General features: G+C 57.9%; 5 protein-coding genes across 5 annotated transcripts; all 5 read left to right on the forward strand.

Annotated features, from left to right (window-relative positions):
* Window positions 1-4,603: 4,603 nt before the first annotated feature.
* Window positions 4,604-5,488, forward strand: LSCM1_02635 (uncharacterized protein; the record flags this gene model as incomplete). The annotated part of the gene is made up of 1 exon (XM_067320214.1): window positions 4,604-5,488. The coding sequence occupies one exon, from the start codon at window positions 4,604-4,606 to the stop codon at window positions 5,486-5,488; it is 885 nt and encodes a 294-aa protein (XP_067175589.1).
* Window positions 5,489-7,402: 1,914 nt separating this feature from the next.
* LSCM1_02636 (uncharacterized protein) lies at window positions 7,403-13,366 on the forward strand (the record flags this gene model as incomplete). The annotated part of the gene is made up of 1 exon (XM_067320215.1): window positions 7,403-13,366. One exon carries the CDS (start codon window positions 7,403-7,405, stop codon window positions 13,364-13,366), a length of 5,964 nt encoding a protein of 1,987 aa, XP_067175590.1.
* Window positions 13,367-14,519: 1,153 nt separating this feature from the next.
* LSCM1_02637 (uncharacterized protein) lies at window positions 14,520-16,289 on the forward strand (the record flags this gene model as incomplete). Its single annotated transcript, XM_067320216.1, has 1 exon — window positions 14,520-16,289. One exon carries the CDS (start codon window positions 14,520-14,522, stop codon window positions 16,287-16,289), a length of 1,770 nt encoding a protein of 589 aa, XP_067175591.1.
* Window positions 16,290-17,542: 1,253 nt separating this feature from the next.
* LSCM1_02638 (uncharacterized protein) lies at window positions 17,543-19,006 on the forward strand (the record flags this gene model as incomplete). Its single annotated transcript, XM_067320217.1, has 1 exon — window positions 17,543-19,006. The coding sequence occupies one exon, from the start codon at window positions 17,543-17,545 to the stop codon at window positions 19,004-19,006; it is 1,464 nt and encodes a 487-aa protein (XP_067175592.1).
* A 5,126-nt stretch (window positions 19,007-24,132) lies between these two features.
* On the forward strand, window positions 24,133-25,872 carry LSCM1_02639 (uncharacterized protein; the record flags this gene model as incomplete). The annotated part of the gene is made up of 1 exon (XM_067320218.1): window positions 24,133-25,872. One exon carries the CDS (start codon window positions 24,133-24,135, stop codon window positions 25,870-25,872), a length of 1,740 nt encoding a protein of 579 aa, XP_067175593.1.
* Between the last annotated feature and the right edge of the window lie 959 nt (window positions 25,873-26,831).

Below are 26,831 nucleotides of genomic sequence, written 5' to 3' on the forward strand. Positions count from 1 at the left end.
AGCGGCACAAGTGCATGCGTAAAGAGAGAGAAAGGAGAGACGTCACGAGTGCCAAAAAAAGTGAGGTGAAGCAGGGGAGGAGGGGAGGGCGGGAGGGAGGCGCGCTATTCTGTTTTGTATACTAATGTCGTAGCGAATCCGTGTCTTCTCCGGCTTCTTTCGTCTCAGTGGGCCTTTCTCTTTCTCTTCCCTTTCTCTTTCTCTTCCCTTTCTCTATCCTTGCGTCGACGGTGCTGTGCTGTGGGAACTCCTCACCTGTTTGCCCTTGTACCTCCTGTTCCTGTGGCCCGTTCATGCAATACATCCACGCCCACGATAAAAAGCGGGTGAGGAGAAGCGAGACATGAAGCGGAGGCGCTGAAGGTTCACTGAGTGGGGGAAGAATTGCTTAGCGCAGAGAGAGCGAAGAAACTGGAAGGCATCACTGGCCTCTGCCATCGGAGGCGTTTTCATTATAAATAAATAAATCTATGGCGTTCCCTCTGCGCTCTGGTGGCGTTGCTGTTTCTGTTTCTGAGCACCGTCGGCCCCCTCCGCTCTTCTCTCCTCTCCCCTGTCAGTGAGTCGCTCTGTCTTTTCTCTTTTTCTTCTCTGCCTTGAGTTTTCATTGCCTTTTCGCCTCCTCAGCCCCTCTGTCCCCCTGCATCACTGTTTTCTACTGGGCATGATGAAAGGTCGCGAGCCCCGCCTTACCGTGTCTTTATTTGCTTTTCTCTCTTGACGCTGGCGGAGGGGAGGAGGAGATGTATGCGTGTGTGTGTGTGTGTCCTCTGCCGAGGAAAAAAAGATGAAGAAAAGTAATGAGGGGACAGAGACAAACAACTTGAATCGCTGCTGCCTTCCCATTTTCCTCTCCGCCCCTTCTCCCCAACAACCCACGAAAACGCGGAGCGGAAGAAAAAGCTGTGCTACCTTTGTGCCCCCAACCAGATTTTGCTGCCGCTGCCCTTGTCCGCATCCTCCCCCTCTTTCTTTGCTTTTAAAATATTCCTCTCCATGTGGATGCCACATGCCCTACGACCACCCCCACCACCGCTCCCTGTATCGTAGGTAGTCATTGTGATGGGTGCTATCTTCGCATCGACTACAAGTCAGCTTTTTTTTCTCATCCCTTCCGTCCTTGTGGGTCTCGAAGGGGAAGGGGGGCGCGCGCGTATGTGTGTGTGTGTGTCTTGTAAGATTGCATTGATGGTGCCTGTGGGCTGGTCGTTTTACTTCTCTTCTGCGACATGTCGGCATCTTGTCAGACTCCCTTTCTCTTTGATCAGTTTGCGCTTTTTCTTTTTCCTTACGTGCCTTCGCCCTCTCCTCTCTCCGTGTTGGCATTACGGCTGTTGTTGTTGTTTTTTACATCTGTGTGTGCGTGTGCGTGTGTTTCATGTTTCCCTCTTTCTCTCTTCGGCTTCCCTCTCTTGTGTTGCTGCTCCTACCTTTTTCGTGCGTGCCGTTATCTCCTCTCGCCGGTGTTGTGTGGACGCGCCCTTCCGCTATCACACTGTAATCATCTTATTCTACTGTCTCTCTCTCTTTCTCTTTGCATCGGCATTACCGCACACTATCTCGACAGAATTTCTGCCCTGACTCGCGCTAATATAAGTGCATTATTACGTGAATCGAGGCGAAGGCTGACGCGGTGAGAAAGATATCATGACCCTCGACACTGCATGCTTTGATGGATCGTGCTTTCCTTATGCGGTGAATCGGCGAAGAGCGGTGTGACAAAATGTCAAGAATTAAGCGAGCAACCAACCAAGGAGCGCTACGCTGCTGCCGCTGCTGTTGTGTTTCCCCCCTCCCCCGACCTTATCTATTTCTTCGCTGCTGCATTGGGCTTGGAGACCTTCTTTTTTGTTATTGTTGCTTTCTGCATGGCTCATCTTCGCTCTTCCTATGCTGCGGCTCCTCCACATCTGTTGGCACCAGTTTCTAGGACTCTCTGTGTGCTTGTAAGTGTAAGTGCGTCGCCCGAAGAATCTCTATGTGGGCCTTTGACGATGCTCTATCGTGTGTGCTCGCATCGCCTATTTGCTGTTTCGCAAGAGCCTTTCGTTTTCCTTGTCTTCCCCTCGCTCCTTCCTTCGGCTGCGCCACTTTTTTCTTGCCCTTTTTGTGCTTCATGTGGCTGCTCCACTGCCCGTGGATTACTCATCGTAGACGCGGATGCTCCTTTTTCTTTTTCCCCCTTTTCACGTCGTGGCGGGGTGGGGGCGGATCGATCGATTGATGTTGCCGTACTCTTTTTTTTGTGTGTGTGTGTGGGTGTCTCTCGCTCTGTTTTTTTTTCGAGCCGAGGGGGGAGAAGGGGAATGGAGGGGAGGAGAAGAGGAATGCTGAACCCCTTACTTCCCCCCTCCCCTCCTCGACTTTCCTTCGTCAAGTGCCTCCTCTTGTATTTAAGTAGCGATTGTACTGATGTTTCCTCCTCTTCTTTTTCGTCGTAAGTGCACCCCTCCCCCTCTCTGTGCGTGTGCTTGTGTGCTGGGTGGAGTGGTGGGGGGGAGGGGGAGGGGGAGGTGGACTGTACACCCGTGTGCTCCTGATGTGATTCTTACACCTCTCACTGTTCAAGTTGCCGCTCCTCTGTCCTTTTCTTTTCCCTGTTTTCTGGTCGCTGCAGCGTAAACCGATAATTGACAGTAGCGCCCTTATGTGGGAGGTATCTTCCTCCAGGACATCTTCCTCGCACGCCTGCTGCCTTCTCTCGCTCCTGCAGTGCATGCCCACCCGACAATAGACGCTTAAAAAATGGTTTATGGGCCTCCGTAGAAAAGAGATGGAGACGGTGGCAGGGGAAGGAGGGTCATTGGTGAAGGGTGGTGGTGGTGATGGTATGTGAGAGAGAGAAGGGAAGCAGCGAATCGTCGCCGCAGATCGTGAACTCCGTGTGCTCTTCTTTCTTCCCTTTATTGCTGTCTGCCTCTGCCTTTCTCTCTTGCAGGTGACAGGCGACGCATCTGTATCGTCGAATCTTCCACCCGCAGAACTATGCTGTTCGAACGTTGCGTCGGTTGAGGCATCTATCGTTGCCGTACTTGCCGTGATGACGAGGGACGCCTCACCGTGACAAAGGGGTGCCGAACCCAACCTCTAGGAAGCCAAGCAGCCCTCTTACCCCTGCCAACGCCGGCCTGCATGTGTTACTGGAGGGCTCAAGTACCCACGGCGCGGTGGGGCCAGGGCGATGCATCGCTGCTGATGTCAGCAGTCGGGTCCCTGGACTGCGCTGCGCAGGAGCGACGTGTGACAGGGATCACGTCTATGCCACCCATATGCTAGGCAGAGTGTTGCAGCGGCACGAGCATAACACATGTAGCCCTCATGGTCTACTGGCCTGGAATGCCTGAGCCACCCCGGGTGGGGGATGCACCAGGTAGTGATTGGCATGATGTGAGCGGCTGCGAGGCGACCTGCGATCCGTGTAGGTGCGCGGGGTCAGGAGAAGGGGTCGTGCTCAGGTGGCCGAGTTGGCGCTGTTTTGCGGCGCGTGTCGACCGCTGCGTCGCGCGAGTCGGAGGGGGGCCTGTGGCTGGGCCGGGAGGAGGGTGACGTTGAACTCACACTCTGTGGCAGAATGGATGCGCTGAATAAAAAAAGTTTGTGTGTCTTTGTCTGTGCCGGTTTGTATGCGTCTCTCCCTTTTCTTCGCTGTACTCAGGATTTTGCGGAAGAAACCAAACACGAAAAAGAAAAAACTCGTGAAAAAAGTGAAGAAGAGGGGGGAGAGGCAATCACAGTGACCTCAGCGTCCTCTTCAGCACTTAGCAGCGCAAGCATGGCTTGTCCAAGACACTCGTGGGCGTTTCTAGCTGCGCTGCTTATCCTTCGTTCTAGCGGTCTCCTCCTGGAGGTCTCCGTATGCTTTGGCGCTCAGTTTCGAGCAAGGCCTGCCCAGTGCAGCACTGCTGGCCCACATGTTGGTGCGATAAGGCTTGAGGGCATGCCCGCTGGTGTGCGTGTGTGTGTGTGAGAGAGCGTCTGCCTCAACCCTTTTGCTCCAGCGAGCTAAACAAGCCTGCATGCCCTCACATCATTCTTCTCACGTGCGCGCAGCCCCACCACGGTTGCACAGGCCTCTTTCTACTCTCCCTCCTCCCTTTGCGTTCTCTCTCGTTTACCCCTTTCATTGCACATTCGCTTACGTATGCGTCTGCACTGACTCTCCTCATCGCTGTCGCCTCCTGTGACCCACTCACTGTCGTAGCAGCTCATGCTGACTTGCGTGAAGGTTCGGCCCTATCATCTTCGTGCCGTGCGTTTCGTGTTGCCTCTCCCTCACCGCCTCCTTTCAGGCAGTGGTTGACTGCGGGTGGTGATCGCCCTGTGCGCAGATTAAGGCACCTTTTCCTCGCATTGCCACGTACATCCCTCGTTGGTATGAGCTGGCGCCTTGCGGCGACGGTGTCATTCACATCGTTTACGCCCTTGAGGCACTTCCTCGCATCGTTTTTTTTCGGTACTGGGCGTGAGTGATACCTCCCGCTCCTCCCCCTCCTTATCTGCTCTCATTTCGCACAGCACCGGAGTTTACGTCCGTCTACCCCCTTTCCCCCCTCCCTCCCTCCCTCCTCCGGCACCCTACGCAGCAGCAGCAGCGGCAGCTGAAATGTGGGCCTGCTCCCGGTCCTGCTTGACGGCGGCGGTGGCGCGCTCAAGGATGCTTGGCCAAAAGAAGCAGACCGCCGCGGGGTACATGGCGAGTGCCGGCAAGGTGGGTAGCGAGGAAAAGTGGGCGCAAGCCGCTATGGAGTACATCCACGAAAAGAATCACGTAAATGACGCGCGGAAGCGACAGCAGGACGTCGACCAAGAGCGCAGCATCGCCAATGCCTACGACCGCTACTCCGCTGTATCAGAGGCAAAGTTCGATGAGCGCCTCTCGCGTCTCATTGCGCGCATGTCTGAAGCACTCGAAGAGATGCGAAAATTAGGCCTGAATGGAGCGCTGGAGGAGGCGGTGTTGCTCAATTCGGAACAGCCGCCAGGCCACTACCGCCGCCCGTCGCTCACTCCTCCCTTGATGGGGTATGAGCCAGGCTTTGGACTGGACGTCCCACAGCTGCGCAGTCAGCAGGCCGAGTACCCGCCACTGCGCCGCCCCACAGACTGGCTGGAATTCGGTGCGGGCGGATCAGAAGACTTCCCGTACGTTGATGCCCACAAGATCGAGGACTTGACAGCAAAGCACGAGGCGCAGCTGGAGGAGCAACACGGTGCGTTGCGGGAGGCTGCGCCACTCACCGGTGTGGAAGGTGAGGGGTGGGAGGCCTACGTAGCGCTGCACCGCAAGGCTCTTGCCCGTCAGCACCTCATCATGGACCTGCATAACGACCCTGAGCTGCGCGAAAGGTACGATGCCGACGAGGCCTTCCGTGCGACGGAGTGGGAACGGCGAGGCATGGGCACCCTGGACATTGAGGCGCCACTGGAGCGCGATATCAAGTTGCACTATGCGCAGGTGCCTGCCTACGAGGCGTTTCGCTCACAGTAAAGATGAAAGAGAGGGGGGAGGGAACAGCGCGAAGGGCACAGTGGGTGTGAGCAGATGGACTTGCCAATCCATTTCTGTGGCCTCTTCAGCACCGTTGGTGGGAAGAAGCAGCCGCGAGTGAAGTGAGTCGCGCAATGCTGCTGCTCCCTCCCTCCCTCCCCTTCCTTTATGGTGCAGGGATGGAAAGGTGTGAGAAAGGGAGTAGAAGGCCACGGCTTCTCCTCCCTCCTTCCCCTTTGATGCGTGGCATACACTGTGTGTATGTGTACCCGGTGCTCCTTTTTCTTTCTCAAAGCAAACCAGCACAGCTGAGTGATAAGCAGCTCTCGTGGAACTGGGAAGCCCGCTGCCGCTGGGCTTCGTCTTTTCTTACTACCAGTGACTGGTGCCACGTGCACTCGCTGAGCGCCAAATCAATGCTGTGCGCGCATCTGCCACGGTATATGCGTGGCTGGATCGCATTAAACTGAGGAGACGTGCTTCATGGCGCTATGGTGAATCTGTTGCGATGCGCGCTCCTCCCTTCGTGCGGTCTCGCTATCTGCGCTCTTTGTTTTTTCTGCCGCTTTCACCGCTCCCTTGCTCCTCCTCCTGTGTTTTTCTTCTGCATCATCTCTGTTGAACCTGCGCATGAATGCATATGCACCGCCTTCACTTTGTACATGGTGGTGGGGCCATCTTGACCTATCGCTCCTTCTTGGTTGTGTCGGTGCACACTTATCGGTGGGCTGAATGCCCGACGTCCGCATCATGAATTCCCTGCTCTCGCTGCGCTACGCAAACGCAGGAGTGACACTGAACAAGCCAGCCCCTCCTACCTCCTCCCACACACTCACACAGAAGAGCTGCGCGCATAGGTACAAGGGTGGGTGGGGCCCTGTACCACCTATCTGCACTCCAGCCGCTGCTGTAAGGCAAACAGAGAAAAGGCTAAGGCTGCGTGTGTGCGCGTGCGCGCGCGGCACGAAGTGGCCACAGCGCTTTCTTAAGGAGAGTGCTCCACTAAGACGCGCCGCTCGGTGGCGGTTTCAAGGCGCACGTGAACGCCCCGACGATTCCCTCTCGACTCTCCTTGACATTTTCCTTCCCTCCCTCATATATATATATACACACACACGCCTGCTTCAACACAGGCCCTTCTGTTGCGTTCCTTCTTTACAAGTTGTGGGGGCTTTGGAACTCTTCGCCTCTGACCCACCGCTTTCACCCCATTGAACAGGCCTCTCCGGCATACCTGCGCAACCAAGGGTAGAACTTCAGAGACGCTTGACAGCAACGCACACCGGTAAAACAGAGAAGGAAATCGATGTGCGGCGGCTTCCTTGCGTGCAACTGAGGCTGCTCTTTCTTCACTCCCCCCACCCCCACCCCTTCTTTCCCCCATTCTTCTGAATTGTGCCCTATCCTCCCCCCTCCCCCTCCCCTTCTATGTGACCCTCCGGCAGTTTGCCATCTCGCCTTGGTCGCTCATCCGAAGAGTAGCAAACGAAAAGAGTGACGGTGCTTCATGCGTCAACTGCGCGGGCGTTATTTTTTTTTTTCGTTTGTGCTTGTTTGCGTATCGCTGGAGGGAGGAGCACCCGGGCCCTTATAGTGGCTACTCCACCCTTCTCACACGATTAGTCTGCCAAGTGCCACCCGCTCCTCTTCCTTTCTCTTTCGCACCACCCAAAATCCTCGATTGTGAAGAACCTTTGCTTTAGTGCAGCAACGCGTCTCTGTCTGCTCTCCAGCGTATCGCTCCACCATCTCCTGCTATAGCTCTCTTTTTTGTTTCCTGCCCCCAATTCGCAAGTGATGTTTTCGCGTGCAGGAGCCTTGCCGATGGATACCGCAGTGGCGAGTGAGCCGCCTCCCTCACCACGACCTCGCACTCCCGGCCCCCCTATTGTCACCTCCGCGTCTCACTCTTCCATGCCCTCGACGGCAGCGACGCAGATCATCAGTCGTGGCGGCTCCTCTCCGCCGCCGCTCGCCACTGACATCCACATCAGCGGTCCGTTCCTGCTCTACGGCCCATCGGGCCGCCTGCTGAGCCGCTATGAGCCCTCCGACCTCTGGGGGCTGCTGATTTCAGAGCACACGACGCTAAACTGCACGTATGCTCAACCAACAGTGCGAGTAGGCCGGGCTTGTGGCTGTGATACAGTCTTGAGTGACCCGCGGGTGAGCAGCACACACTTCACTATCTCGCTGGAGCTAGAACCTTATGGGGGCAGCAGTGTAGACCGCACCGATGCCAGTCATGTCCAAGGAAAGCTCAACAGCCGCAACGCAGACCACAGGGAACGCGACAGTGACGGCAACGGCCAGGCGATACCTTTGCTACCGCGCCCATTACGACAAAGTAACACAGTCTATACTCGAGGCAGTCCCACACTCGCGCGCAGCGCTGTAAGCGCTCCTGAGAACGGTCCGGAGAGTGCTGCCTCCGATGGTTCAACATCCTCGTCGCCCCTGTCCAGCCCCGCCACTGCCAGGCCAGAGCAGCAGCGCATTGCACACGGGGCTATCGCCGCCGCCGAGACGGGCCTGAGCAAGGAAGGCTATTCCGGCGCAAGCGCACTTTCAGGAACGCCGCTTCCTAGTTGGCGAGTGCGTCGCGTCCTCCTCACCGACTGCAGCGCTAACGGTACCTATGTGAACGACGTACTCGTCGGCCGCGGGGAGTACCGTGAGCTGCACTACGGCGATGACATAAGTATTGTGCGGGTGCCGGCAAAGAAGCGGCCGTGTCACGGCTCTGCCACACCGACGAGCCTTAGCAGCGAGGAGAACGATGCAAAACAGGAGGCAGAGGAGGAAGTTGCGTACTTAGTGACGAAAGAGCGCGGTGCCAAGCCGCAGAGCGGGACCGTCGCGTCGTCGTCTTCAACCGCGCAGCACTTCGCCACTTCGCCGTGCGACGCTCTCGCCGGCTGTGGTGGTGGCGCTGGGCGTGTAGGAGGTGAGGCGAGCGAGGAGCACACGTCGCCCAAGAGAGACAACCCCCATGTGACGCAGATGTTCACGGAGCTTCTCTCAACGCTCTCAACGGAGCACATGTATGTAGAGCGCTTTTGCTTCCACCTTTACCATGCCGAGGAGGCGGGGCGAAGCGGCTTGCCTATAATCGAGCCCGAGATGGTTGGTGCCCCGGAAAGGGCGGCGACGGTGGAGTGGGACACAGGTGAGAACGGAGAGAGAGGGGGAGACAAGTCGCAGAACAGGGACGCCCGCGTGCTGCACTGCAAGTCAGTGCGCTTCCCTGATGATCCCGTCACCTCTTTCGACTCTCCAAAGAAAAAGGCCGAAGGTGACTCTTCGGTCTCACCAACAGTCTCGCCCTCGATCGCGCGACGTGGCAATGGACCCCCTTCTCCGTCCAGCTCGCCGCTACCTCCTCTTGCGCCAGTGCAGGGTGAAACTGCCGTCAGCGCTCCCTCGGCCCCGCATGTCAGCGCACTCTCGCGCGCCTCAAGCACCAATTCGTCCAGGGAGCTCTCTAGGGTAGTCACTCCTCACTCCCTTCTCCGGCCGCGCCCGTCCATTCGAGAAAGCTTCATCGCCCCAATCGTTTTTCCCGATCTTGAGGGGTCGATGATGCCGTCGAACGGATCATTTGAGGGAGCCGGCGCCGCCTCCACTGCGGCGATTCGCTTTCATGACAGCATCGGCATCAGCCCTGCGCTGCAGCGTAAGGTGGCTGCGCAGCGTGCGCTTGCCACACGTCACAGAAGCAGCACCGCGCGCAAGCGTGCTAGCGGCAGCCTCGATACCTTTGGGGCAATCATGAAGGACGTGCCTGCGGATATTCCCATTCGCTACGCAGTGCTGCCGCTGCGCCACCTGCAGTGGGGTGGCCGCATCGGCTTTGGCGCAAGCGGGGATGTGTTCATGGGTATCGACGTTTCCACTGCGACCGTGGTCGCCATCAAAGTACTGAAGGGCAGCTCGCTCTTTCAGGCTGCTCCACCGGCCGGTGCAGCGGTGGCTGCCGCACGCAGCGAGGCCTCCTCGGGAAGGCCAACAGCGCTGCCGGTGCCGGACGACGCGACAATTCTCCACTTGTCGAACATCAGCCTCGGTAACGGCACCGTGCCGGCCGGCCGTGTGGCGTCGGAAAGTTTGACCTCCGTTTCTCTCTCCTCCGCCTCTCCCACCACGGCGCTGCCGCAGGCGGCCGGGCGAGCCAATGAAAAAGAAGACGCTGTGGATTGCAAAAACTCGTTGCCGTCGCATTGCACCGCCACACGCGAGGACGACGACGCAAACGAAGAGTCGATCAAGGCGAGCGAGACGCATACCTCGCTGGCCTCGCCGTCTGCCGCCACACCGTGTGCCACCGCGCACAGGGGGTCCTCTACGGCGCTGGTGAGCACCTCGTCCACCTGTCACCACCCCGCGAAGGTCCAGCAGCAGCCACCTCGGCCTCAGCCGCACGATGAGCAATCTGCCTCGCCACTTCTCCGCAAGCACCTGCGGGAGATCATCTTTCTGACAACGCTGCAGCACCACCGCATCGTCCGCTTCCTTGGCTTTCAGTTTAGCGGTGAGGGCCGTCTGTGTCTCCTCATGGAATACGTGGCGGGGGGCACCCTGCAGACTCTGGTCAAGAACTTCGGAGTGTTCGAAGAGAACGTGATTCGTTTGTACACGTTGCAGATCCTAGAGGGCTTGGAGTACCTGCAAAGCAAGGGTGTGGTGCATGGCGACTTGAAGAGTGCGAATATCCTTGCTTCTGAGCAGGGTAGCGTAAAGCTGACCGACTTTGGCACAAGCCGATTCCTACGCGCGTGCACAGCAGAGGATAAGGGAGCCGGGGCAGAGGCCAGAGCAGACACTGAGCAAAGGAAGGCTGAAGTGCGTCGCGCACGTCCCTGGGAAGAGTCTCAAGAAGTCCACCATGCACCCGTGCAGCGAACGCACAAGCGCAATTACCACGGTAACTCTGCCGGCACCGATGCCGCTGCGGAAGAAGAATGTGGAAGAAAGGACGCCAGTAGCGGTAACTTAGAACGATGCACGGACTGGAGCAGCTTCGGAAGCGACAAAGAGCTCTACTCAGACTGCTGCGACAGCGTTGAGGACGAGGAAGAGGTAGAAATTGCCGGCAAGGACGACGGTACGGAGCATCGTGTGCTCTGCGGCACGCCGCTCTACATGAGCCCCGAGCTCATCCGCACACAGGAGCCGTCGTTCGCCTCTGACATGTGGGCTTTGGGATGTGTGGTGTACGAGATGGCCACCGGTGGCGTTTTACCGTGGCGGTCGGTGCACAACCTGAGTGCCCCAGCTGCCATTTGGTATATTGGCCAGAGGAACGAAGAGGACGACAGGCCCTCCATGGACGATGTCTTCACCGAGCGCAGCCGATTGAACCCCGCCAGTAACGACCAGTCGATTCTCGAGGCAGCGGATGACGCGCATGGGGGAGAGGACGGAGGGCGTCGTGGCCACAGCAGCAGAGGCGGCAGTAGCAGCGGAGGTCACTGGGGTCGCACTCCATCTCCTATGCTGTTGGACTTGCTTCAGTCTACGTTAAGTATTAACCCAGCACTGCGGCCCACCCCATCGGAGCTACTTCAGCACCCCTTTATCCGAAACGAAGCCTCGAAGGCGGCGCTTGATCGTTGGCACGCCGTGCTGGCGGCCAACCGCCACACTCCTAGTCAAACTAGGAAGCCGCACGACGAGGCGAAGGAGGATGGGGTGGCCCACCGCAAGATGAAGGCCGAGCTCGGTGCGACCACCAAGAGCACGCCGAGATCGGTGTGTGGAAGCCCAGGCAGCGCCTTTGAGACATCTGTTGTGGTGGCGAACAACAATCGTAGCAGCTCTTCAAGAGATGGCTCGCTGCACGCTCGCGCCTCTCGCTCCCCCCAACGCACGTCACCTTCGCTGCAAAGGACGCACATGGAGGAGCTGAGCGACAGCGCCCCTGCCAAGTTGGGCGGTGAGAATCCGCCAAGCGCGTCGCTGAAGCAGAAGGGTCATCGGCTACACACCCCGCCCCTGCTAGGAGAGCCGGCAACATCGCCATCGACAGGCACACCGCTCTCCGGCTCTGGGGGGCCCTCGGTCAACCTATTGGGCGACTCCTGGGAAGACGTGAAGCCGTCCTCCCTGCTGCCGCTTCCCACGCCAGCCAGCCAGCCCAAGCCGCATTCTTCACAGGCCCCCTCTGTCCTTGGTGTCGGCCACCCCGACTCACAGCCGCTCATCTACGAGCCCCCGCAGTTGCTTCACATGCGAGGGCATCCCATGGGTGCGCCAGGACTCATGTGTGGCGCGCCTTGTAGTGCAGCGGTGGCGCAGTGGTTGGCCCCGCAGAGCTTCTCGGCGCCGACCAACCTGTCGGACCCTCGATCCTGCGCCCCTGCCGCTAATCCTGTGCGTATGCAGCAAGTGCCGTACTCGATGCCAGCGATGCGGCAAGGCTCAAGCAACTCGTACCTGCGCCAGCATCAGCTGTTCCTCAAGCAGAATGAGCTCGAGCGTCGTCGGCTTTTGCTTTTAGTGCCACACGGAAGGCGCCCAATGCGCGGCCGCTTCCGCGCTGAAGGCGCTTCGCCACCGCAGCAGCACGGGCTGCCCGCTTCCTCGGCTCCTGTTCAGGCGGCGGCTGGAATCGTGCCCTTGTGCCCACCCAGCTATCCGTACGCAATGCAGCAACCGGTGCTAGAATACTCGCCTGGCTACAGCGATTACAACCCGCAGGTGAACACGCAAACGGTTGAGATGCGCCTCCCACCTGACTTCACAAGTCAATCGCTCTCAGTCTCACAGCAGCAGGGCGGGCAGCAGAAAGGGAGAAGCGACACCAACCGGTGGGTGGCAGGGGTGCGATTACCGCGTCTCCCCTCGAGCCAGCGGCCGCTCTCGCAGCAGCTGCGAGGCAGCAAGGCAAGGCACAGCAGCCGAAGAGAACGCGCGCGAAGTGCGCTGTCTACGACGGCAGCGGTCAGCCTCTCGCCTTCGCTGCGCCCTGAGGGCCGCAGTCTCGTCACAGAAATGCATCCAAGCCACGTGAGGGGCTGTGTAGCGGCTGCTTCTGTACCCGTGAGCAGTGGTCCTGTACTCTCACACGCATCACAGCAACTTGTGCCGCAGCTACATCTGTCCATTCAGGCACCGCGCCCTGCTGCAGGGGGCTTGACGATTGAGATGGACAATCTTTCGATATCATCACCACTAGTGCCAAGCTTGGCTGCAACAGCCCCACCTCTACCGCTAAAGGACCACGACTACCAACTCGGCTGCAAGCGTGTGCGCGTGCCAGTAGATCAGCCGGCCTCGAAACCTCCGCAGCCGCATTGTGAAGGGCCCGTTCTCCCCTCTCCTCCACATCCATGTCACGACAGCACCATTCAGCCGCAGTCGACCGCGACATGCCGCCTCGGCCCCGGCGGTGGCGACGGCTGTGGCGCCGCTAAGCAGGCTTCGCCAGCCAATGCTGCTGCTGTGGGGGAAGAGGAGGGAGTCGGCGCCGCCCAGCAGAGCGTTCGACGTGGGAGACAAGGCCGTCGGAAGGCCTCGGCCTCCTCCCGTCTACTGCTCCATCAGAGCCGCCTCCGCAATGCGCAGCGCGCGTCTCCGCTACTGAAGCAGCAGCTAAGCTTAAGACGCATCCAAACGCGTGTGGTGGAACATATCAGCAAGCAGCAGCCGCAGGAAGCACCGCGCTTGAGCGAGGAAGCGGCATCTTCCCAGCAGCAGGAGAATCCGTGCAGCACGAAGCAGCTGCTTGCGGCAAGACCGACAAGACAGAGCTCGTCTGCCCACACAAGCAGCAAGAAGCGGCGTATGCGTCCATCCCCGCGTACTTCTATGAGAGCGGTGAGTCGGCGGCGGCAGCAGCGAACGCAGTCTTCCGAAGAGGCAACACGCAAAAAGTGAAGGGGGACGAAGAAGCGAAATTTGAAAAAACAGCAACCACAACGTTGAACTCAGCAAGAAGAGCGGGGTCGGCAACGCGCGCACCCCTTTCTATCTATCTGCTGGAGGGCAGAGCGTCCTTTTTCTTTTTTTGTTGCTCTCCTTTCTGCGGCGGCGTGAAGAAAGACCTGGTGCGAATGCCTCTCTGTGTGGGTGTGTGCGCGCATGTGAGCGTGCTCTGAAATGGGCCAGAGTCCTTCACGCGGTTTGGGGCCTCAAAAGTGAAAAAAGAGGTTGAGGGGAAGGGCAGCAGCGGCGTGCTACTGCGACGCGCGGCACACCCTCTTCGTTGTGTTTCCACTCTCGCGTGCGCTTGTTCCTGCATGGGTGTGAGCGCGGCGTCCGCCTCTTCCCTGTTTCTGTCTTCTCACCAAGCCAAGACGCACGAGTAAGACATGGGCACGCATCCGCTTTTCACCAGCGAGCCTCAGGCGTCTTCTGTGCGTCTCCGCTTCCCCTTTTTCTTCCTCCCTTCCTTCGCGTCTCTCCCTCTGTGACTCTGTCGCTGGTGCTCCTTTAATAGAAGAAGATGTACAGAGCGCGTAGAGGCTCAGATGGCGCATCTCTTGCTGACCGCCCCCCTCCTCCCTCCGTCTTGCAGAATCAGTGAGACGGAGCCCTCCTGTGCTGATGTACGAAGGCGGGAGGGGAGAGGCAGTGCTGCCTCATCGTCTCTCGCGGGCGAGCTCTTGGCGAACCCAGGGATAACGTTGCAGGGCATCCTTGTATGGCCAACTCTGCAGTGCCGCGCTCGGTGGCGTCGGAACAGAACATGGATGCTGCGTTCTCGGGCGCACAGAGTGACCTCTTGCTTCATGCATGCGACTACTGCATGCAAGCACGTAAGCGGCCCTTCCTCACCGACCAACGTCCTCCCCTTTGCTTTCTACCGCCCCCAGAGCGCGTTACTCCTTTGGCGCCGGGCCTCAGCACGTAAACCGCATGCCTATGCACGCTCACACGCCTGCCTGCACATATGCGTACTCGCTGATTGGCAAGTTAGCACGCAGCTGTTTTCTTTTGCCGGAGGGACGAGATCAGCGGCAACAAGCATTGGTGGCGTGCGTGTATATATATATATATACATTTCTCCCATCGCAGCTTTATGTCTGCGATGCAGATTGGCCTCTCTGGCACTGTGCTCTCGCCTGCGGCGACCCCTCAGTGGCTGCGAGATATTGAAAGTCAGCTTCTCATCCGCAATGCAGTGGAGCTGAAGCCCTCACAGTCGCTCTTCCACAGCTACACCACTCTCCACACTTCGGTGCTACGCCTGCAGGCAGTAGAGGATGAGCGGCAGCAACTGCGGATGGAGCATAGCCGGCTCACGGAGCGGATCCGCGAGCTCGAGCGGGCAGCTGCCGACTCGTCTGTGCAAACATCACGCGAGCGTGAGTTGGAGGCGAAGAAAGATGCCCTGCAGGATCAGCTGCAACAGTACACACAGCGAGAAAGCGACTACTACAAGGGGCTGGCGGAGATGAAGGCAGTGAAGGAGGAGAGGGACAAGCTGCAGCTTAGGTCGAACAAGCTGGTCGCCGAGCTGGAGCAGCGCACATCAGAGCTACAGCTGCTGCACAAGGAGTACACGTCCCTTCGAGATGAGTACGACCGTGTGCGGCTGACGGTTAGCGAGGCTGATCGCTACCTACGCGAATCGAAGACCGCGAATGAGAAGATCGTTCAGCTTCAATACCGTATCGCAGCGCTGGAGGCGGAGGTCAACATGCTGCGACGCCGGCTGCAGGCTGCCCTGCAAGGTGAGACGGCCGCCTCTGTGGGCGAAGAAACGCGCGTGAACGCCGACGAAGATGGCGAGGGTGCTGAAGTGACTTCGACCTCCATCTACCAAACCGCCAGCCCGCATGCGGATCCGTGTACAGCACTCTCATCGAATCGACTCGGCGCAGAGCCCAGTCGCGCCTCCATGATCATCCCAGACGCGCACAATGGCAGCACGCTGCACGGGTTGTGTGTGCTGGATGATGGCAAGCACTTTCTGACTTCGGGCACAGACAAGTACATCCGCCTATGGAATCGCCGAAGCGCGCAGGCGGAGAAGTACTTTTCCTCGAACAGCATTGCCCTCGCCTTGGACACCACGTCCCACTACCTGCTCGCGGGATGTGCCGATCATGTCGTGCGCTTTTGGGACGTGAACAGCCTGCGGGTGCTGGAAATGACAGGTCACACAGAAAAGGTTGTCGCGGCATGTCTCTCCTCCAGCGTCCAACACGCCCTCACCGCAAGCTCGGATAGCACCATCAAGCTCTGGGATGTTCGTCGGCGCGAGTCGCTGCGCACGCTACTGTGCGAGAGCACCTGCAACGACGTTACTGTGGCTGGCGACACGGTCTTCTCAGCGCACTACAATGGCAAGATAACCGCGTGGGACCGTCGGACAGCAGTGCGCATCGGTGAGGTAGCCGCCCATCAGCGCGTGGCGACATGCGTGCGGGTGAGCGCGAATGGGCAGCTCTGCGTATCTATGGGCAAAGACAACATCATATCGGTACGCGACGCTCGTGTGTTCACTAAGGCGCTGTTCAGCATTGCTCCGGATCAGCTAACTGTGATGATGAACTGGGCTCGTCTGGCCATCGCCCCCAGTAAGCAGCTGTGTGCCGTGGGCAGCGGGCGTACCTCGGACCTCCTCCTGATACCACTTGACGGAGCAGGGGAGGGTAACGCTGAGGCGACTGGCAGCGCCTCCTCCTCAGCGTCGGTAAAGGTCTTGAAAGCATCTGTGCCAAACTCACCTTCTCGCGGCGATCAGAGTAGCAGCAGCAGCAAGGGACCTATCTTTAGCACTGCATGGGGTACAAGTGAGGGCGGTCCATTAGTGTCCATCAGCAATGATCGCTGTGTGCAGGTGTGGGAGTGAAAGACGTGCTGTTGGATGGGCAGAGAGGATTGAAAAGGGGGAAGAGAAGTGTGTAGCGGAGAGGAAGTGGTGTGCATGCCCTCTCCCAGGCACATTGAATCTTTCCATTTCCTTTCGTCATATTGTTTTCTTTGGATGTTTGCTGTCTTCATGAGAGAGAGGGAGAGGAATTGCGGAGCTTTGAGCTCGCTCTCGCCCTTCTCCGCCACACTCCCTTGCGTATGCGCGCGCGCACACACACGTGCACACAGGAGAAGTGATCATTCGTCGTTCCGTGGCCAGGTATCTCATTCAAGCCTGGGAGAGCAGCAACAAAAGCATGAAGGGGCACGTAGGATGTGCCTTTCACGCTGCCAGCGGCTGTCTTGTCACTTAGCAGCTCTGCGGATGCCCGCTATCGCTTGTGGAACTAGTGGTCAGCCGGCCCGCGAGCCATAGGGCGGGTAGAAATTCAGAACTCGGCGCGCCCCCTCTCGTTTGGCCAAGAGCGAAAACATTCGCATCGAATCTCTTCTCCCTCCCTCGCCCACGCCCACGCACCGCGCCCCCCTCACACGCACAATCACCATCACTCGTCACAGAGCTTTCCTCATTGTTGGGATAAGAGCTTTACAGCTGTTGTATTCGTCCATCGCAGCGTTACTGCCACCACGACGCAGGATCGGCGCTTTTTCTTTTTATACACCATAAATACATAAATATCAGCATTTATCACACTTTCCTCCTTTGGTGTTGCCGGTAGTGTGTATATGTGTGTGTGTCTCAACTTTTAGTGTTGCTCTGAGCATTTTGGACGATTTCGTGATTGCTTCGCATAGATCTGCGCTGGCTCGCCTGCTGGGTGAACTCGGTCTCTGCTTCGAGCGCTCTCTCCCTTTCTCCTGCACCTGTACGCACCCAAGTGCACTTCAGCACGGCTCAAGTCGACGCAGCAAGTCAAGAAGCGAGTGGGGTGGAGCAAGGGACGCTCAGCAGGCAGCTTGAGCGCCCCCTCCTTTTGTTTCGCTCAAGAAAGGCCCTATGATAGGCGAAGGCGAAGATTGGCGCTCCTCGACTCGATTCTTTCACAGCCCCTCCTCTCTCCCCTGCCTGGGTCAAAGTTTGGCTAGCGGCGTGCACGCTCAGGTGCGAGCGCACTTGTCTGTCCCTGTCTGTTTGGGCGAAAGAGCTCCAGTGTCTGACCACGTTCGCATCCGGCTATCGCTTCGCCTCTGCAGTATTCCCTACCAGAGAGCTCGGTCCACGTGAATGCGATGACCGGCTGTACGATGATGAGCTTGAGCAGCGGCAGCGTTCTCGGAGCTGCCCTGAGCATGGCTGTCACCACCATGGGAGCGGGCATCCTTACGCTTCCCTCCGCATACGCCGATGCCGGCATCATTCCCGCGACATTTCTCCTCGCCGGTGTCGGCATTCTCACGGTGTTCTCGATAGACTACATCATCCTGTGTGTGGACAAATTAGGCCGCAACTCGTACGAGGAGCTCACACGCGAGCTGCTGGGTAAGAAGGCGGAAGAAATGGTACGCTGGATGCTAATCATTTACAACACGGGATCTGCTGTTGGCTACCTTGTTGTCTTAGGCGACCTCGTAGCGCCGCTGCAGCCGCTCGTCACCAGCTACGTGCCTGCGCTCACCACACCGAAACGCTCGCTGCTCTCCTTCTGGGCTGTCTTCATACTGCCGCTCTCTTGCGTTCCCACGCTGGGATCTCTGCACATCTCCTCCTTCCTCGCCATCTCGGCGACCAGCTTCATCTGCATCCTGATCATTTTTCGATACTTCGTGCCGGGCCCAACGGAGCCATCCGCTATGACCACAGATGCCATCGCGAACGGCACAGCGGCCGTCTGCTTGTGGTGGGGTAGGTCTCCCCTACTCGCGCTACCAATCATCATGTTCTCCTTCGACTGTCAGTCTCTCGTGTTTCAGATATACGCCGGCCTCGACGACATGCGGCGCAGCGTCATGGTGAAGGTGGCCATCATGAGCCTCATTGTCACGAGCTTAATCCACGCTGCCGTTGGTCTCTTCGGCTACCTCTCGAACCCGGTAGACGTGCGTGACAATATCATCAACAACTACGACCCCAACGTGGACCGCCTGTTTAAGATTGGCTACATGCTGTACGCCGCACCGATAATTCTGGCATTCGTTCTGATGCTGTTCCCTATTCGAGATTCGATCTTTATTTTGTGGTATGGCTTCAGCTCCGCGTCGGTGGCGACGCACGTGCCGCGTAGCAGAGACTTCACGCGACTCGCACACCAAGAAGAAGAGCTGGAGCTGATCGTGAGTGTGGGAAAGGAGCATCAGCACAAGAACTGCAACGGTTTCGCTGGCAAGCACAAGAGCTACGGCAGCGCCAAGGAGGAGCTGGAGCACGTTATCGAGGCGAAAAAGCACCATAATGAAGTCGAACGGATTCCGCTACGTGACCACCTCATCATTAGCGTCACACTCAGTACTCTGTGTGTGGCGGTGGCACTGCTGGCGCCTGGGATCGTGTCAGTAGTCTCGTTACTTGGTGGTCTGTGTTGCTCCACGTTGTGCTTCATCGTGCCTGGTCTGTACCGCTGGCAGCTGCACTCAAAAAATGTTGCCCGCTGTCAGGCCTTTTGGGAGTTGGCGCTGATGGTGTTTATGATAGGTTTTGGCGTCCTTGCCGCAATATTTGGCACCGCCGTATGGATCAAGAGCTTCTTCTTCCTGTAGTGATCACGATGTGGCGATCAGAGGACGTTTGCCCACCACGAAAGCTGCTGGCATATATATATATATATATATGAGTGTATGTGTGAGTGCGTGCTCACTTAGTTGCTCTACTGCTCCGTTCGAAGCCAACTCCGCACCCTTATCGCTTTTCTTTTGTATGTATGTGTGCGTGTGTGTGTGTCTGCATATGCTCGCGCGTGTGTGTATGTGTGTGTTTGTTGTCTGCTTTCCCTTCACCTCCACCCCATTTTTGGCATGCCTTGTCATATATCAACGTTCCCCCACCCCCACCCCCACACCTCCATTTCTACCACGTCCTTTGAGTGTAGGTGTGTGTACCGTTCCCGCATTCGCTAACGACCCACACCATTCCACTGTGAAAGCTGCACACCCATCCATTCATCCATCCACCCACTCATCCATCCATTCAAGCGCCCCACCCCAACAGCAGAAGTCAGCTCATTTTTTTTCTTTCGTTTTTCTCTGTGTGCGCTCTCACTTTGAATGATCGTTTCTTGACGCTCTTCGTTTCGTGTTTAGACGTTTTTTCCCGTTTCGCTTCGCACCTTTTCCCTGCGTGTGCCTCTTCTCCTCATCCCCTATTTCTGCTGTCTTAGTCCACCGCCTCTGATGCTGTCGCTGCCGTCCCTCCTCTCTCTCCCATTAAGCAAGGTACACGTACGTATTTCAGTTGCATATATGCCCCCTCTCTTCTCTTGCCGTGCGCTCGATCGATTCGACTGCTCGACCCTCCTCGTGCCTTTCTCACGCCCCTTTATCTGTCTTCGGCGTGTCCTCCTCCTTTTTCCTTTATTCCGTTCAGCAGGCTCGCATGTCGCACCAGCGTCACTGTCCGGTGCATGAGCAGAGGGGAGGAAATTTTTATTGTTCTCTGTTCTTTTCCCTCCTCACACCACCTCTCTTTTGCGATCGCGGCTTCGCCGGGCGGCGCCGTGTGTGTGTGTCTCCTCTGACCCCCCTTCCTCACAGCTGACGCTGGGTTCCGCGCCCTTTGTGCTCTCGCATTGTTTTATTAGCCTGTGTCTGCCTTTCTATTCCGTGTTGCGCAGAGAGAGCACCGCGCTTCACGGCGGGCCCTCTGGGTGAGAAAGAAAGGGGCGAACGCAAGTCGAAAGGGGAACCGTCGCGCAATGCAACATGTGGTAGCATCGGTGGATGTCACCGCCTTTCTCGCTACTCGCCCACCCCCTCATCCTTCTTTTCTCCTCACGAAACAAGGGTGCGCGTCCTTCTGCGCTTGTCGCTCTAGGCGTGCCCTTCCACCGCGATGCGTTAGTAAGGGGCACTGCAGCAAGCCCAGCCTTGTCTCCTGTCATCTCAAAGCCACAGCGGGAACGGCATTGACCGAACAGGTGCACACCTACATATACGTATCCGTGATTCTCTGCGCGAGGGGGGTGGATGAGAGAGAGGGAGAGAGAGGTCAGTGATAGATACGTCCCGCCGGCGCACTGATGAACGCGTGTGTGCGTGCGCGTGCGTGACAGGTGCAATGATGACATGAGGCGTCTCGGGACACAGAGCGAAGTCAGGTTACGTTCTCCTGTCGCTGCTTCCTCTCTCTCTGTGTGGGACTTTTTTCTTCACATGTTCGCGGATCCCGCTCCCTTTGAGCGCACGCGCCCACGCACCTGAGGCCCTCTAAGTGAGTAGCGAAAGGCGATATAGCCCATTGGAGGAATCGAACGCTGTTGGCACTACAATTTGTTTTTCTCTTCCATTCGTGTGCGCTTGCTAGGGGGGGAGGGCTGCGTGTCTGTGTGTGTGCGGGTGGGGAGGATCCTCTCTGTGTTTGCGTCCAGTGCTGAGAGCTAATTCCTGCTCCCCGCCGCTGTGATGTGGTTGGTTACTTTCGTCCATCACGTCCTTTTCCTGTTCTTCCTCTCGGCGTGTTTGTGTGTGTGCGTGTGTATGCGCAGTGCGTACAGACTCCCTCTCCCCGGATCTTCTCTGACGACCTTTTGTATGCGTGTGCTTTTCGAGTGTTTGTTTTCACCGCGTGCAGGGCACCTGTGACGGCGCTGCTGGCGCGCCACGTGAGCGCCTCTCACACCCGCTTGCCTTCAGCCACTGTGAATTCCTGCGCGAGGGGAAAGCGGGCAGGCCTGCCATTGCGCCGGCATGGCGGCGCCACCGCCTGGTCTTTGTCGCTGGAGCATCCGGCACGGCGCACCGCGCCCGCGCAAGGCGTGCGGTGCTCAGAAGAGAGCCGGAACGGTAGCCGAGAGAAGGCGGGAGGAGGCGCGCAGCACGTGCCCGAGGAAGGGGGCAGGGAGGCTGAGCTGCGCCTGTCGGCGCACAGCTGTGCAGGTGGGGACGGTGGCCGAAGGAGACACTGAATGGGACGACCGAAAAAGAGAAACGGTCAGTGTTGTCGCTTTGGTGTCAGCGTCTGTTCTGCTGCCAAAGGCTTCACGCCTCTTTGTCTCTCTGCGTATCACCGCGTCCTACCCTCCTCCATTTTGGTGCGCACACACCACTACCCAGCTGCGTCTGCTTCCCTCTCCTTTTCTCTTTGCCAAGTGCACAAGTGCCTCTCCCTTCTGTGTCGACGCTCTCCCTTAGGCCGATTACTTCCGCCCTCGCCTCCATCCATGGCGGTCCTCCGGCGGAAAACTGGTCCGTCCGCGGCGGTGTCTCCCTCATGACAGAATCGGCGTCGATGCGGGGTGGACCCGTCCCAAGTCGAGGACCGCTTAAGTCTTCGCTTTCCGTGCAGCCACGAGCGCCCGTGAAACAATAGTATGGTGAGAAATGGATGGAGGGCCTGGGCATCTTCAGCTGTCGCAAAGTTTTGCTAAATGGGCGAGCGTGGAGGAGGTAGAGGTCAGTCGTCGGAGAGCAAGGCGGGCGCGCTTGGAAAGAGAGAAAGGGGTGGGCTGGACAGAGAGAGTGAGAGGGGGAAGCTGCAGCGGCGCACATATATGAGTGGAAGGGGGGAGAAAGGGAAGCGTGCTGGAAAGTCCAGTAGGAGTGAAGCGGGACGTGTGCATATTGTCAGCGGGGGAGCGCTACAGCAGCAACAAGCACGCACCTCTCTCTGCTCTTTGCTTTCTTTATTTCTCTGTGTAGTTGCTCCCTGAACTTTCTCTCTCCCCTATCAAACACTCTCACTTCGCGATGTGCCTGTGAACTTATCCGCCGTAGCTTTTCTTCGCTAGCGCTTTTCGTTGCTGTTTCGCTCTCACGGACGTTTGTCCCGCTCGCTTCTCTGTACGCTGGAAATTCCCTGTCGCGCCCGTGTCTTCTTGTGTAAATGGGGTCCTCCCCCCTTTCCCTCTTTCAGTGGAAATTCGTTGCTTTCGCCACGGTCCCCTCACAGTTTTCTTTTCTTTGAGTTTCAGAGCTGCAGTGTCTGTGCATGCACGCGCACGTGTTCACGTGTGAGTGAGTGTCTCTATGCGTGTCTGCTTGTGTTCCCTTTCGTTTTTGTTGCAGCACAAGCTGGATGCCGGCAGTGGACTTGAGTACGGAGCAGCAGCTGCTTTGGGCCTGTCGTTGTCTTCGTTTCCTTTTTTTCGCGCGCTTCTTCCACACGCACGCGTCCCCCCCCTCCTCTTACGTCTTACGTCCGTTGCTTTGAACGCTGGTGACGTCTCTCCGACATGTACTCGTTGCTCTTTCGTTTTCTTTTGTCTAAAATGCCGTGATTTTTTTTGGTGTGTGCCACGCTTCAGTCTCTATGCACGGGTTAGTTTTTCTGCGCGCTAACCCTGTCTTTGGTGGGAACCGGCACTGAATTGCCATGGTGGTTGAGGCTCTCTCGTGATTATTACGGCCTTTTCCTCTTCTCTCCCTCTCTCCTCATAAATCTCTGTCAGTGGCTGCAGAAGAAGGAATGGAAGGGAAGTTGTGAGACGGCATTTTACACAGCTGACACAGAAGCTTTCTGCTCACCTTTGCGGTCTCGGTCGCACACACACTCTCTCTGCCCCCCTCCGGGCGGCGCTCATCACGCGTTCATCGAAGTTGCTGCTTGTTGGCACGTGTATCCCCTTTCTCTCTCCTTTTTCCTATTCTTCCTCTCCTCTTGCGCGCGTCAATGGCTTAGCGCCTGTCCATCGCTTCCCCTTCTCTGGGGCCTTTTGTCAAACCTGCGGTAGTGCTCGCGTGTGCGCCACCACCGCCAAGCGCCATTCCCTCCCTCCCACTTCCACTCCTTCCATCGCTGGTCGGTGATTGCTGTACGCTCTCGCCTTTGTGTGTGTGTGTGTCTAATGGAGGAGAGCCAACATGTGCGAAGGTGTCTGCCTCAGGTCCGCCTGAATTTCTTCGCTACCTCCCTTGACCTCCTCCCTCCCTCATCACTCTCTTACCACCGCCCGTAATTTTCTCCTTGCCAGTACACCTCAGGTGTATGCGTCTCTTCTGAATTTCGATTCGCCTTATAAGTCTCTGTGTCGACCTCTCACGCTCTCCTTTCGCCATGTCACAAAGTGGCGCGAAGTTTTCTTTGAAGCACTACTTGCTCATCTTCAACAGACGTTGAACACACATACACATATATTTATGTATTGGTATATATATATATACCAAAGCGAACAGGCACTCGCTCTCCCCGCACGTGGCAGGCGAACGATATCCGCTGAGCAGACGGGGGGGGTGTAAACGCACACACCGTACGTGAGGGTCCGTAATAATTTACAAATAAGGGAAAGGGCTAAAAAGATAAATGGAAAAAACACCACAGAGGTGAACAAGGTGCGGTTGGTGCGACCCGCGTCGATGACAGCGGCGAAGGCGCGTCCGACACAAGTACGCGCGCAGCCTTGTCGTATAGGTGCGAGGTCCGTCGCCCGTATTCACCCCATCCATCGACCTCTCTCTCTCTGTTTCCGTTTCCGCCTTCAGACCTTACATCCCACGTCAGCTTCCCTTACATCGCTGACCACTTCTCTCGCTTGTCCGCCCGCTCCCTCATTGCCTCGCCCGTGGCTGCTGCCCTTCGCCTTTTTGCATGCACTTTGGGATCCGCGGTCGGAGTGTGGGTGGCGGCTCTCTCGGCACCAACGCAAGAGAGCCGAACCGAGTGCGGTCAAGGCCTCCGTAACACAACACGCGCACGCACACACGCCTACGAAACTAGACGAAGGGAGGGGGAACCAATGTGGCAGTCACGACGAGTGCAAGTGACTGGCAGCGGCGAGAGTATCCAGCACCTGATCCGCGATGTGCGCCGCCCGTGTGTGCTGTCTATGCTTTCATGCTTCACGGTGGCAGCCCGCACTGCCTGCCGCTGCTGCTGCTGCTCGGGTGACTTCTCTAAATTCTGCGGCACCAAACTGGATCGCATGGCTCAGGTGGAAGATCTCACCTTCAGCGGGAGACCCCGGCGCTCACATGTGTTCAGCCTGCGCTCGCCGGCTTCAGTGAAAGAGGAAGAAGCGGGCATCATTGCGGAATGGGTGCCAGACGTCCTGGGCTACCATCTGCCGCTGGATCAGCGAGAGCAGCCTGAACCTGCGCCAAAGGCCCGTGTGACTGAAGCGGCTGGCTCGGAGGTCTCTGTTACTGCTGAGACGCACGGTACAGTGCAACAAGGGCGTCAGGAGGTATCGAGCGTCGCCAGCGACACGTGCACGGGCAGCCAAGTCGGCGGGGGCGACCATCAGGGCGGCCATTCCGATGGCCCCCCGTTCTACGGTCCTTGGCCAAACTTTGCAACCTCACCGGTGCTGGAATGGAGGGGATGTCTGTGGCAATGGCGTCCTGTACGGCTGTCGTCTGCAGCAGGCGCGTCACACCAGGGGACCCGCACCACTGTCGCATCGACGCGGCTCAATAGGGAGGATCGCCCTTCACAGAGCATGGCACAGTGGCCCCCAGGTGCCGAAAAGGGTCCCACTGGTGATGTGTTGGAGAAAAGCTCACGAGGCTATTACCTCGTACCGTTTTTGCTCTGCCCGACGCTAGAAGTGCTCGCCATGGAGCCCTTCATGCATGATAGTCTGCGCGGTGAACTTGCAGCGGCACAAAGCGCTTGCCTTAAACAGCACCCGCACTGGTCAGAGTACACGAAGTATGGCAGGTCTGGCAGTCGCCACCGCTCAGTATGCCCTGAACTCGAGGCGTCACTGTGGTCTATATTCATGCCTACTCCTGTTGGTAATCTCGGCATTCCCTCCCCCGAGTACTCGAATGGCGATGCTGCGATGAAGCAAAGCACCGTGTTCGAGCTGCCGACCTTCGCAATGATTCAAGGCGAGCCACCGATGAGGGTAGGCGGACGCGTTGGTGCTGGGCTCAACCCTGGAGCAACCCGCCCAACGCCGCCGGAAGAGGAAACATGGGATGCCGTCACGGCGGAGAGGCGGGTAGAGCCAAGCGCCGCAGAAGGCAGCCTGGCCGACCCATACACGCATATATTCTGCTCGAACACGAGCAGCGCATGCGGTCATACTCATTTGCTGCGGACAGGCAACAGGGCGCCAGCAGCCCCCAAACCTTCCGCCTGCGACTCGTCGAGTCCAACGTTCCCCCTCAGGTGCCGCAACGCTGTAGGTGGAGGACTTGCAGAGCTCTTTCTCGCCGTCGACCGCTACGCTGCCTTGATCGCGCGGGGTGAGTTGACGCTGTCCGCCGCCTGCTGGGCCACGCTCTGTGATACGAAGAGTTGGTGGGTCGTGCAGCGTCTACGCGTGTGCTCGCTAGAGGTGGAACGTGAGTTGCTCGCCGCGGCTGAGGCGCACAAGCGCTGGCAGCAATCCGCGCTCTCACGCAACCGCACCCTGGTGGGGAAGAGCAGCCACGGCATATGCTTTCACGACTACCCGTTCTTGGCGCAGTGGCCCAGTGGGGGAGGGCGAGGGAAGCGCGTGCAAGCGTCCGAGCCTGACACATATTGACGGGTTGGGGGGAAGGAGGAGGTGAGGAGGGGGAGACCGGAGGAGATGTTTTGGCAGGGAAGGGGGGAGATGTGAGCACCTTTTCGGAATCGGTCGTGTGCGCGTGCGCATGCGCGATGGTAGTAGGAGGGCATCGAAGGAAAAGAGAAGACATACCTCTAAAGCTGAGACGCCTTGCAGCACGCTTCCCTCTCCATCAAGCGCCCTTTCCCCCTCCCCTCCCCTCCTCCCCCCCCAACCAATGCGGCCGCTTCAGAGAAATTGACCGCCTCTTGTTGCGGCCCCTTCCGATCAAATCTCTTCTTCGGTGGTCCGCCGTGATTGCGTCTATTCTTTATGTTTCTTTTTCGCCTTGCTTTCTTTGGTTTCTCTGCTATTTATTTTTTCGCCCCATCCCCCCCACTCCCGCGAAGCGAGGCAGAGACGAATCTCATCGTCACCACAACCACAACCACCACCGCGGCCCTCCCAGTCGCTTTTATGTGCCCCTTCTCGCCGCTGCGGACCTCCTTTTTTTTCGCGAGGCTCATTCACAGGCGGAATAGGGGATGCTGATCACATCGGCTCTTGTGCCCCTCCCGCACCGCATGTGTATACGTCTAGCGTGGGCGTGCCCATGCGTTCGAGGTGAATGTGCCTCCCATTCCAGTCACCCCTCTTGGCAGGGCGCCGCCCGGCGAGATGAGGGAAGGACGTGATGGCTATCCTTCATCATCCCCTACCCGACCTCTGGTGGGAAACACAGAGCCAAGTGAGCTACACGCAATGCATAGTTGTGTAGGAGGGGGTGATGGGGACCCCTCTGCCTGCCTTGGTAAACGGTACGCACGTGCTTCAGCCGTATCCCCCCTCCCCCTCCACCCTTGAAAGTGTGTTTGGGGTGGAAGGGGGCCTGGTGACGGCGGGCGGCCGCCCTATTTACCCATCAGCCTCTCTCTCCCTTGGACAAGAAGCTTACT

Source organism: Leishmania martiniquensis, chromosome 33 (genome assembly GCF_017916325.1).
Source record: "Leishmania martiniquensis isolate LSCM1 chromosome 33, whole genome shotgun sequence".
Taxonomy (NCBI): Eukaryota; Euglenozoa; class Kinetoplastea; order Trypanosomatida; family Trypanosomatidae; genus Leishmania; species Leishmania martiniquensis.